The sequence below is a fragment of the Rhineura floridana genome, chromosome 9 (genome assembly GCF_030035675.1).
Source record: "Rhineura floridana isolate rRhiFlo1 chromosome 9, rRhiFlo1.hap2, whole genome shotgun sequence".
Lineage (NCBI taxonomy): Eukaryota > Metazoa > Chordata > Lepidosauria > Squamata > Rhineuridae > Rhineura > Rhineura floridana.
Genome location: NC_084488.1, coordinates 41,796,156 through 41,808,691, shown reverse-complemented (window position 1 = coordinate 41,808,691; position 12,536 = coordinate 41,796,156). Strand labels below are relative to the sequence as shown.

The window sequence follows — 12,536 nt, the reverse complement described above, 5'->3', positions numbered from 1 at the left end:
TTAATTAGATGTAACTCACAGAGGCTTTTGACTTGATCTGCTGTTAATTGAATCAAAATCAATGATGATCTTACTGCACTTTGGTTTGAATTTCCTAAAACAACGAAGAGAGAGAGAGAGAGAGAGATGGACAGTAGCTAGCGAAATAGTTAAACATTTTGTTTGCTTTGCCCCAACTAAATTTTAAGAAGGAAAAAATATCCTTGGATTCACTCTGTGTTTTATCTCTATAGGAGCCAATTATAGTGCACCATACTGAGAGAAATCCGGACAAGAAAGACTAAGACAAAAAGACACATGGGGTTGCTTAGTCTGTATGTTCTTCAGCTATTGGAGTTCATAAATTAGCCAGAAGTCAAAGGATTTCTAACAACCTAGCTGCAAGAGGTGGCATCATATAACCAGTTTTTCTATAACATTTGATATCTTTTTCTCATGCCAATTTTTCATTGAAAACTTCCAAAGTTTTCTTCAGTAATCTCAGAGCAAAGGGAAAATATACTGCATGATACAAGGAAGAGAAAATATAAACTAGTGAAACTGGAATAATTTTAAAGTTACAACTTTAGAATTGTAAAATGAGTATCACCAACAAAGCTCATTCTTTTACATTAGAGCATCTGCTGCAGCAATTAGTGAGAAAGGTATTTGGGGACTGTATGTATTTTACAATCTACCAGTAAACAGAGGATTATGCAAATAATGTGGATTTAGTGTCTCATTAAGCCTGACAATTCAGTTCTAGAGATTCATTAAGCATAGCCGTAACCTCACAAATCAATACGAGAAAGCAAAAACAACCAACAGAGTGAAGGACAAGTTTGGGAGGATGATTGTGCACAAACTTTATCCAGACTGTCTCATGGAAATGCTGGAGGCACTCTAACCATGGGCAAGTTCTGGAAAGATTTCACTTGTAACAGAATGTGTTATGTCTCCACTTCATCAAATGCCCATGATAGACATATATACACTGAAGAACTTCAGAACATAATTTCAAATGCTGCATTATTGGGTCATGATTTCTACTTTAGCCCAGGGGCTAGCAGTCAGCCTATCATTTTCACTTTCAGAACTGTTATACATGTGAAACTTTAAGAAGGCTCTACATTACTATAAAACATTTTCAAGTTTTGAAGATTGAATAATTAGCCTTTCACCGCAGCATGTTAAAGGTGTCAAACTATTTGTTGAACACATTTACCTCCCTTGGTGCATTTTAAAATCTACCCTCATATCTTCAGGCCACGGATTCCAAGAAAAGCTCTAATTCGTTATACCCAGGCAAAAATTCTTCCATCGTAGAATTGTTTTGGTATGTATTTGGGGGGGGGGGAACAGGTTTTCAATATTTACTCTAGAGGTATGTGCCCACAATACATCAGGTGGGTTTACTTCTATGTGGTTTAAAGCCAATCACTTAATTGTGGCTAACAATTCACAATGCAATCCTATACATGTCTATTCAAAGTAAACCCCAATGAGTCCAACAAAACTTACTCACCTGTGTGTATAGGATTGCAACCTAAGACTAATCTTTTGTGCTCTTACAAGGAAGAGATTCATTTCTGAGTAAGGAATCCTCAGATCAGGCTTTAACTAGTAAAAACTGCTTACTTGAAATAACTACAGACTATCTCTAGCATGTCACACCTCCACTGCCATATTCTTTAAATTCATTCAGTAGGGCAATATGTCTGTTGTACAGCCAATATTTTTCAGTAAACAAAAAGTTCTTATTTTGCAGAGTACAAACAGAAGCCATCTCATGTTGGCTGTACTACAGATACACTATACAATGTAAGAAGATGGTAAACATTTTTGCACAAAAGTATCTTCCCCATACAAATGCCTCTGAATTTATGTTATGAACAGTTGCAATTATGATCTGCTTTTCTCTATAGAAAGTCAACAAACTTGTCTACCGTGATTTTTCAAGAAATCCAGACATATTGCATAGTAGCTAGCAGAACTGGTTACAGAAAAAGTTTGTTGCAGGTAACCATTTTCCTATATTTGGCCCCAAACCTTTGAGTGTTTTAATGAAATCATTTTGCTTACGTACACAATGATGCATACAAAATGAAGGAGGCCTATCACTGAATAGATCACTGGTAAGAGATCTCTTACTAGGCATGGGACTCCATGGCTGCACACCAGAATCTCACAGATGCATATGAAAGAAGGGACAAAAGAGGCAAGCTCCTGTGCACCGTCTCACCTGTATATAATTCCAGCTAAATCAAACAGGCGCCGTGCAGCTGTCATCTCCAGAGTATCATGATATTTGTCAGACGTATAAATAACTTCTTTTATACCTAGAATAAGTGAGCAGAAACAACACTTAGAAGCAGAGATATTTACGTCCATTCAGAGAAAGTAGCATCTACTTAAAGATGTTTTTAACAGAAGACATTTATGCAAATTGGCCATGCTCCTAATAAAGCAGCCCCTTATGTGCAGTAGGGTTTCCCACCGCTGCCAAGAGAAAAGGGAAAAGACTGCCTCTTGCTCACAGAGTTCTGTCGGTCATGGGCATTAACAAGAGCCCTATCAAGCATGGCCACTATTTTAATTATAAGGTCAAACCCTTCAATTGCTTTTGGTATGAAACTGCCAATATGCTTGACTAAATAGGGAGCAGATACTCTCAGATTTTAGAAAGACACATGGTAATATTTGCACAAAAGTAGTTATGTTCACACACTAGATTGTTTGGAGACCTGGGAATTTTCCCACAGGTTAGACACATAATTTGTTTCCTGTTCAATGTGCTCTCTAAATAACACACCTAGTTGTCTTTAAACCAAATCACTTCTGTTACCAGTTAAAGAATTAAGACATGCTGATACTGCATGTTACAAACAAGCTAAAATAGGTCAGCCAACATCAGCAAAAACTAGAACCAGCATGACAGATCCAGAGCATAAATATTATGTCATATAATGTTGCTATAATAAAAAGAAGCTTCATCTGGAGAGGGATGAGATCGGTAATGAGGCCAAAAGTTCTATTCTTACCCTCAAGTGGAGGGAGGAAGCATTCAGCCTCAGGATTTTCAGGTCTAGCACTTGAAGGGGTAACAATACCAAAAAAATGATATTTTTTTTGTTTGTATGTGGATCTGTAGAGTTATTTGTGGGATGTATATAGAAAACTAGAGTAGATGAACTGCCACGCAATGAACTGCAACAGTGAAATTGTTGCTACCCAATTGTCTTTTACTTTGCTAGCATTTCTGTTTGCAGAATGTGAAGCTATTAGTGTCCATCAGTGTGCACAATGTTTTACACTGAAAGACAGGAGACATCTCTTCTCGGAGGAATTCATATGTATCATGAATTCATCCTTAAAAACGCAATAGGGTAAGTCCCAGGTAATTACTTAAAGCAGATCCTAGACAATTTCAAAGCACTCATAACTCTTGCAATTTCTGTTTCTGCTTCCACAGCTCCTCGCACCCTATTTACTGCAACCATTAACTGTGAGGGTGCTAAGCTCAATCCTACACATTTTCCCGCTCTGTCAACATGTCAATATTACAACCTGAACACATCCTGAACAGACAAAGAACAGTCAAAGAAAAATCCATCATTGATAATCAACAATGAACCTGTGCAATGTTTGTAAAGGAAACAGTTTAAGCAACTATTGCCCTTTATTTTATAAGCAGCAGTGAAATAGTAAAGATATACAATGACAAATGAGTTTATTATGCAGAATTGAGATGGGACAAGATTTGTAAAATGCTGCAATATTTTTTTTAAAAATGTACTGCCTTCAAGTCGATTCTGACTTATGGCAACCCTGTGAATAGGGTTTTCATAAGGCTGAGAGGCAGTGACTGGCCACAGGCCACCCAGTGAGCTTCATGGCTATGTGGGGATTCAAACCCTGGTCTCCCAGGTCAGAGTCCAACACCTTAACCACTACACCACACATCATTAAATGAAGTATTATTTCGAACAAATACTAAGAAATAATTACAATGCTGTTAAGGAATTTCAAAGGCTGCATCTGTCATAAAATGCTTCAAAATGAACCTTGAGTACTAAAAAGGTAATATTAAATCCTATTTATGTTTATGTACCTTACATATTTTATTATATTGATACTTATTTTACATCTATTTATTTATTTAAATCCTTTCTATACCACTTCACATTCCCAAAAGAATCTTAAAGCAGTTTACAACTGGTCTTAAATAATCAAATAGACAATTACAAAATATGAAACAATACTAATAAGAATTACATACAAATACAATAATGATCTATAGTTAAAGCAGCATAATTCACAGGAACACAAAATATTTTAAGGTTAAAAAGAAAATATTAGAAATAAAAATCTGATCCAAAAATACCATAAAAATTCCACATAAAACAACATCAACATTTAAACAAAATAAATAAAACAGGTTGCACGCCCAATTCTTCCCCAGAAAAGTCCCAGGCAGCATAAAAGTATAATGTACAATCACTCACTTCTATCTAGGGCAGCCTTTCCCATCTAGTGGGCCTCCAGATGTTGTTGGACCACAATTCTCATCTTTCCTGACCATTGGCAATGCTGGCTGAGGCTGATGGGAGTTGTGGTCCAACAACATCTGGTGGCCCACTAGTTGGGAAAGGCTGATCTAGGGCAATACAGTGTCACACAAGCATGTTTGGGAGGAAAGGCAGCATACAAGTTTAACAAACAAACAAACTACTACTACTCCCTCCCTGGCTCCCACCCAGGTAGGGTCCTACTCTATACTAGTTCACTCTCACACTTAAAGTGTGAGTGGCATTAACCCAGACAGCAAAAAAAAAAAAAAAAACCCCAAACACATGCAAAATTCCAGTTTCCACCCAATAATGTATCACTCATTTTCTCCTACCAGATAATGAAATTCAAAATTACAAAATTAAAAGGGGTGGTGCCTTTGTCCTCAAGGTGACCTTGAAGGACTGGCTCCCTTGATGTCATCTCTTTAGAGTCAACCCTACTGGGTCAACCTGACATGTTGCAGTGGCCATCTCATTTGGTCTGTGGGTAAGAATGTCATTCAATTAGCTGTCGCTGTCTCCATTCTCCTCCTCCCCTTCCAGAGTCAGCTCTGACTCAACAAACAACCTCCTGGCTGGCAGGAGAATTGTGAACAGGGTGGGTAGACAGGTGGAGTGGCTTATTCCCTGTTGCAGGACTCATTACTAGCAGGAATAGTAAAGCAAAGCAGGTCAGCATCTTCCTCCAAGTATTTTATCCCAAGTGAAAGGTTGCCATTCATTCATGTAGTGACAGTACATAGGAAACTGCCTTACACTGAGTCAGATCATAGATCCATTTAGCTCAGTATTGTCTGTATTGACTGGCAGGGGCTTTCCAGAATTTCAGACCTGGAAATGCAGAAAATTAAACCTGGGATCTTTTGCATGCAAAGCATGTGCTCTACTGCTCTGGTATGGAGCTTTCCCAAAGTAAAGTGCTGCAGCTGGGGACAATGTTGCAGTGAGGGGAAAGCAAGGTTGACAGCAGTTGGCCTGACTCTCATTGACAGAGAACCTGTAGAGTGCACATTCCTTTCCCCCCAGAATGCAGGAGTCTGTGAAATATACAAGCCTTCTCTCTGCATCTTGTCATAATAATGACCATTTTACTAGATTCTAATAATCTGAAGAAAAGGCTAATGATCAGCACACCTGCCGCAAGTGTGAAGATTTATCACTACTGTAATGAAAGCTATGATTGTAAGTGAGATCATAGCTTATGACATTTATGACCAGAGAAAAAATCTTCAAGTACCTACCATTTCTAATGTTCAAATTAAAATGTTACATATACATACTCCCAGCATATCTTGTCACATAGTTTATTCTCCCCCTCCCCCCATACCCCATGTTCTGTTCACAATGTGTCAGAGCGTTGCAAATTGACATTAATTATATGCAATGCCTGCACAGTTCCTTGGCAGCTCTTGGTTGAGGAAGTTGCAAACTTAAATTAAAAAAGCTAAGAATCACAGAGAATGCAATTAGTAGAGGAAAACCTGGCACGACTCAAATATAGAAAACACAAGAAATGTCTTAAAGGTTGATAGTGCAATTAATTTTGATCTAAACAGCCGCAATTCAAAAGCCAAATACATCTGTGAACAGGCAGTGCAGAAACACTGACAAATCAAGCTGGTGCTTTTCTTTACCTGCCTGGATGATGAGCTTTGCACATTCATTACACGGAAACAAGGCAACATACATGCTGCAGCCTTTAACATCAGCAGAGTTCTTGTTCATTATGGCATTCAGTTCAGCATGACACACTGATTAAAGATAAAAAGAACAACAAATATTCATATGAGCATTCATTAAAGTGAGTCATCAATCTAAAACTTAACAAAGTGTTACGCTGCAAATGCTTGCATCTTTCCAAAAGCAAACAGCCAGCACAATCTGTCTCACAAGAGAGAAATTTAGTGCGTGGAAGCGGAGGGGGACATAATCCAGAAATACCAAGATCAATGAAGGTCAAGCAATCTGGCAAGGCTTTTGGTGAGTAATGAAATCATTAAGCATATTAACATGGCCATTTTTGAACACCTACAGGACGAAACAAAGCCATAGGCTGAAGGCCAAGTAGCTTTAGTCGCCCTAAGTGTGGTAATATCTCACAGCACCAGTGCTCCCAGAGAGCACCTAATTGCCAATAGAAAGGAGCTCATTTGTGTGTTTACATGCATGGATAGAAATGTTCTTTTGATTATGCAAGTGCTCTTTCTGTTCTTAAGAGCAAAGGGAACTATGAAGTAAAGCCAACCAGTTCTTGCCTCCAGATAAGATTACTGGCAACTAAGCTTGAGAAAAGGTGTCTAGCAGCAAGAATACAGTTAATAGACAATCATGTCATACTGTTACTATCATCACTAGCACCTACTCATGCAGTTTTAATTGCTAAAAGGTCAGCTTGGAACAATCACAAGATGAACACGTTATTTCTAAGTCCCCAAAAGCACCATAGGCTCTTGTGAAAGAACAGTAATGTAACAAGAAGGGAGACAAACTTTTTATGGTTGTGGAGAAATCACGCTGTTTTACAGATAAAACTGTAAGAATGTTTAAATGGTTTCATACTGAGTAGAATGTAAAGGTTAACAGTTATGTAATCTGTCTTGAGCTCCTGCTGGAAACTGTGGCAATGCTGTGTATCAGCAGCAGGCCAACAGGTCACTTGAGTGACAGTTAGACTGCCATGGTTTCCAACAGGAGACAGTTACACAAGTGAGGTTTCTGTCTTTGCACACAGGAGATAAGACATCAGAAGCTGGTAGATTCTAATTGGTCTGTTGGTCGACTTTTGAATATACCAAGCTTTGTGATTGATCACAAAGTGCACAAATTATTTTGCTAAGCCACTATATTATCATGAGTAGCCAATTTTAGTATCTTAAGGTGATCTAGGAAACTATCCAGCTGAACAATCTGCTCTGACTGATAAGGATGAAACATATACGCAGCTGACAGCCCAGTAAATACAGGAAGAAATCCAAGTAGAATGGTGTATTACGCATGAAGGGGAAGGTCACTGTTCCTGGAGCTGAATACAGTATGGCTCTAAAGTTAAGCATAAAGTAAAATGTTACAAAACATTATCTGGATGTCTAATTTTTTAAAAGACCAGAGATCTTTCTTTAATATGAAAGAGAAAATATTTTACAAACAAAAGCATATTGTTTAATAAACAACAAGGGATCTAGTATAAACGTATTCTTTACCATACGGATATTTTGTGTCAAGTTTACTATCTGCTATTCTTGTCCAAGGTAGCAAGTCATCACTGCATCCGTTAGGCATGCCGTTGTATCCAATCCCAACAATCTTGTTTTCTGAATTCACAATACATGCACCAACCTAAAATGGAATGAACACTTTGCTTACTGCTAAAACTCAACTTGTTTTGTGGCCCAGTAGTCAGTTTCTCTGGTCTGTTCTAGGCAAGGCTGTAGTTCCCCATAAAGAAAAGAGGTTAGTAGTCTGAGGTATCCAGCTCGGTTGCTTAGAGGCCCAAGTGGTCTTAGACATATGGAGGGCCTTTCACCAGCTAAGAATTAGGCCCCAGCTACAACCCATCCAAGAGACTTCGTCAGATCATAACTATCTGGTAAATGGAGCTGCCTTTCAAGTATGACTGGAAATTGCTGTTCGTTCAAAACACAACTGCTTAGCTATTTACTGGGACTGGGCACACACATCTCAGTAATATTTAAGAGCTCCACTTGCTTTCAGTTCATTTCAGATATGCAACTAAAAGTGCTTAAAACCCTGCACTGCTTGGGACCTGGGTATCTGAGGGAATATCTTCTCTTACATCCATCTGTCTCTACACTAAGATTTTCTAGTGAGGTAGTCTTTAAGATGTCCCAGCTCAGCTGAGGCACATGATGACTGGGAAGAAGGCCTTCTTGGTTTTACCACCCCCACTTGTGGAACTGTCCCCCAAAGGAGACTTCTCTAGTCTCTACTTTAAACTTTTTTTGACGCCAAGCAAATACTGTTTTATTTTCCCAGATTTTAAATCTGACATATTTTTATTTCTGCTGTGAATGTTCTTAGAATAGCTTTAGCACTGTGCTCTATTGTTGTCAACTCTTTTATTGATTATTGTAAACCACCTTGGAAATGTTTAATTGAATATTAATATAAACAAGCAAACTGTATGATTCTAGTTCATTTTTTAAAAAACAGCACCTGCTCAATTAAAAGTGACCTTTCACAAAGCATTTTTTTTTTAAGAAAAAGTGCTTGAAAACAAGCTGCCAAGAAGTAAGATCAAAATGCCTGTTTGATGTCAATTTAAAGCAGGGATGGGGAACCTCTGGCCTGCAGACCTATTCCAGAACACCAGTACTCTCAAAGTGGACCCTGGCACTCTCCCCAGGGCCCAGGTCAGGATGTGTTATGGATGTATTAAAAGTGTGTGAGCATGTGTGATTATGCGTGTCTGTGTAGTGGATACAAGGTATTTATCAATAGCCTTCAGACTCCAAGTTCTAAAGCCTGCAGGCAGTTGAGAAACATATTGCCTATACTAGTTTTGCAGCATCTGAATGCTGAGCCAAACTCAAGGGAGCCTCATCTGACCTACAACACAGAAAATGTTCCAGCATTGACAAAGGCATCACTCTAGATTGTGCTTGCCTCATTCAAATTGCACTATGCTGAACAAGAAAAAAGTTTCCAGTATAAGAACTCAGTATAAAAACATAGGAAGTACAAACATTTCAAATTAACCCCATATTTGCTTATTATTGTAGTGCTTTGTGGGCTAACCTGGTCTGCCCCTATTTTTTTTTTAAAAAAATATGTTTTTATTGGTTTTGGGTAGAACAGAATACAAAACAAATATAACTTATACAACAATGAGAGAAAATAGTGCAGTTGACAATAGGAGTTATTGTACCTATAATGCTCTAGGGAGATAAGCACATATTAAATGGTTATTGTCCTGCATTGTTTTCCAGATAATTATCCCAATGTGGACCGCCAAATCTGACCATGCGAGGCTGGAGGCTTGCAAGCCCCATCACTTTGACTAACAAAAACAATAAAGCTATACCATTGTTCATAGAACTTGCCTGCATCTATTCCTTGTCTCATTGCTTTTGAACTATGTGTTAGTTTTTCCATAAGTGCTAATTTCCACATTTCCTGATACCATTTATGAATCATATGTGGGTCAAGTGTTTTCCAGGAAGCAGCTATCACCAGTCGTGCTGCTATAAAAAGTTTGTCAAGGTTTTGTGTATGATTTAATTCTTGCTTCATCAGCGATAAGTAACAGAGCCAGAGATGGGTCTAAATGAAGGAATTGATTGGTAATCTTGTTGATTTCATTAAATGTATTGTATTGTGTACTGCCTTCAAGTAGATTCTGACTTATGGCGACCCTATGAATAGGGTTTTCATGACGCTGAGAGGCAGTGACTTGCCCAAGGTCACCCAGTGAGCTTCATGGCTGTGTGGGGATTCGAACTACTTCCTCCCAAAAGGGAACAATCAGCACACAAGACCACCACATATGATAAAATGTACCTCGCTCCCTGCACTCTCTCCAACAAAAGGGGGAGAGCTTGTTATTGATTCTATACAGGCTGTGCGGAGTGAGGTACGTTCTGAAAATCAGCTTCAGTGCATTTTCACAGATTCTAGAAGAAACAGATTTGAAAGGGTCTCTAGTCCAAATATCCTTCCAGTCAGCTTCACTGATGTTTTGACTAAGGTCTTTGTCCCAAGGGACTTTATGGTTTATAGAGGAACCTACTGTTGTCTCTAGTAATATGCCATATATTTTTGATAACGCCCACTTGCCATTTCCCCAAGATTGAGCAAGGAAAGATTCAAAGGGGTTTAGGGGTCTTGTCACTTGCTGGATGATAATTGGCATTGTGATGAAATGGTGAATTTGGTGATGTTGAAACCAGGATGTTTTAATTTCCTTGAGCTGAAAGTTTAGTTGGTCAGGCGTTTTGGGATGGCTACCTACGTAAAAGTCTCTAATGCGGTAAAGATCTGCCTTTTCCCAATCTTTGGACTGCTGAAATTTATTCCTTTCATAAAACATGGGATGATTGAGAATAGGGGTTGAAGGCGAAATTGGGGGGGTTAACTTTGAGTGTCAGTTTTCCAAATTGTTAAATTATTTTTCAAAAATGGGTTAGCTATGGCATCTAATTTTTCTTCATATGAATCACAAATGGGAGACCTCTGGATTCTTGTAAAGAAGTACCCACTCTTTTCATGCCAATCCAAGATTTGTTTGTAAATTCCTGCAGTAGAGGTATTGTGCTTTTTAGGTGAGATGCATCATGATTAAGTTGCAGGTTAGGTATGCCCAGACCACCTTTCTTGGGGGACCTATAAAGAGTATCTTTGATTAATCTGGGTTTTTTTACCTTGGTGAATAAATTTGTTAATAATTTATTGCCAAATTGTTAGTTTGTCTTTTGGAATCAGTATTGGAATGGATTGAAATAAAAAGTTAAATTTGGGTAAAACAGACATTTTTATTGCCGCAATCCGGCCCAGCCATGATAAGGAGAATTGGGACCATTCTTTTAGCATACATATTATTTCCTTAATTAAGGGAGTAAAATAATTGCATTAATTTGGATAGGTTTTTGGGGATCACCACTCCAAGATATTTGAATGACTTGGAGCATATCTTCAGTTTGGAGATATCTTGTAATTTTGGGGTCAATTCTGGAGGCATATTAAAGCTTAAAAGTTCTGATTTTTGAAAATTAATCTCAAGACCTGCCACTTCCCATAGGTCTGGATTTCTTTCATTAATGCTAGAATTGCTTCCTCTGGGTTAGACAACATCAGAGCTATGTCGTCGGCAAAAAGATTGAGCTAATGGGTCTGACCATTTACTGTAACCCCTTTTATTACAGGGTTGTGTCTTACTGCATTCGCAAGAGGTTCAAGTGCAAAGGAAAATAAAATAGGTGAAAGCGGGCAACCTTGTTTTGTACCTTTGTTTATGAAAAAGTGTTTGGTGTCCCTACCATTTACCCTGATGCAAGCAGAACTGCCCTTATATAGTGATCTCAAAACCTGAAGGAAAATAGGACCAAACTTCATGTGTTCTAGTACAGTAAATAAGAAGTTCCACTCCACTTTGTTGAAAGCCTTGCACACCAAGGCCATTTGACTTTTCCTAAGGTTAGTGTGGAAGATTGCGATCAGCATCCTGCAGACCAGGTCAGCTAATGAGTGGAAGTGAATGAATCCAGCTTGGTCAGGGTGAATATAATTTGGGGCTAAGTTAGCTAAACTATCTGAGAGAATATTAGTGAACAATTTAGCATCTATATTTATAAGAGATATCGGTCTGTAAGACTCGACTGATTCCTCCTCTTTGCCTGGTTTGGGCAGAACAATAATACATGTGGCTTTCCAAGAATTCAGGATTTGGCAACCCCTTTGAATATCTGTAAAGAGTTTCTGTAAGAGAGGGGTTAATAAATCTTTGTATTTTTTTATAGAAAGCACCACTATAACCATCTAGACCTGGTGTTTTATTTAGTTTAAGTTTGTTAATAGCGTTTGAGATTTCCAAAACTGTTATTTCCCTGTCTAGGTATTCTACAAGTTCCTGGCTCAATTGATGAGTACCATGCTTTAAAAGACACTCATTTATTGACTGGGTTTCTGGATTATCAGGTTCATATAATGTTGAATAGTAGCTACAAAATTTATCCAGAATTTCCTCTGTGTTAAAAAAAAATGGTTGTCCAATTATTTTAATGCTATTATTTTATTCCTGGTTTGTTTGTTTCTCAGTTTATTTGCCAACAGTTTTGAATTTTTGTCCCCAAATTCATAAAAGGATTGATTCACAAATTGCAATGCTGCTGAGATTTTAGCCACCTCCAAGGATCTCAATTCTGATTCTTTTCCTGGTCCACTCAGTAAAGGTGGTTGGGTCTCCAGTTAGTTTATGATGGTGTTCCAAATCTTTTATTTGACTAAGTAATGTGAACCTTACCAATTCTCTCT

The 12,536-nt window shown here is 38.2% G+C and overlaps 1 protein-coding gene across 1 annotated transcript in view; it reads right to left on the bottom strand.

The window, feature by feature from the left end:
* DCTD (dCMP deaminase) overlaps nucleotides 1–12,536 on the bottom strand; it is a 36,035-nt gene that overhangs the window by 1,164 nt on the left and 22,335 nt on the right. The window contains exons 3-6 of the mRNA XM_061583881.1: nucleotides 7,751–7,886; nucleotides 6,185–6,301; nucleotides 2,222–2,318; nucleotides 20–94 (exon numbers count right to left, since the gene is read on the bottom strand). Of these exons, the coding sequence (XP_061439865.1) occupies nucleotides 20–94; nucleotides 2,222–2,318; nucleotides 6,185–6,301; nucleotides 7,751–7,886 (425 nt within the window). The remainder of the gene's footprint in view (nucleotides 1–19; nucleotides 95–2,221; nucleotides 2,319–6,184; nucleotides 6,302–7,750; nucleotides 7,887–12,536) is intronic.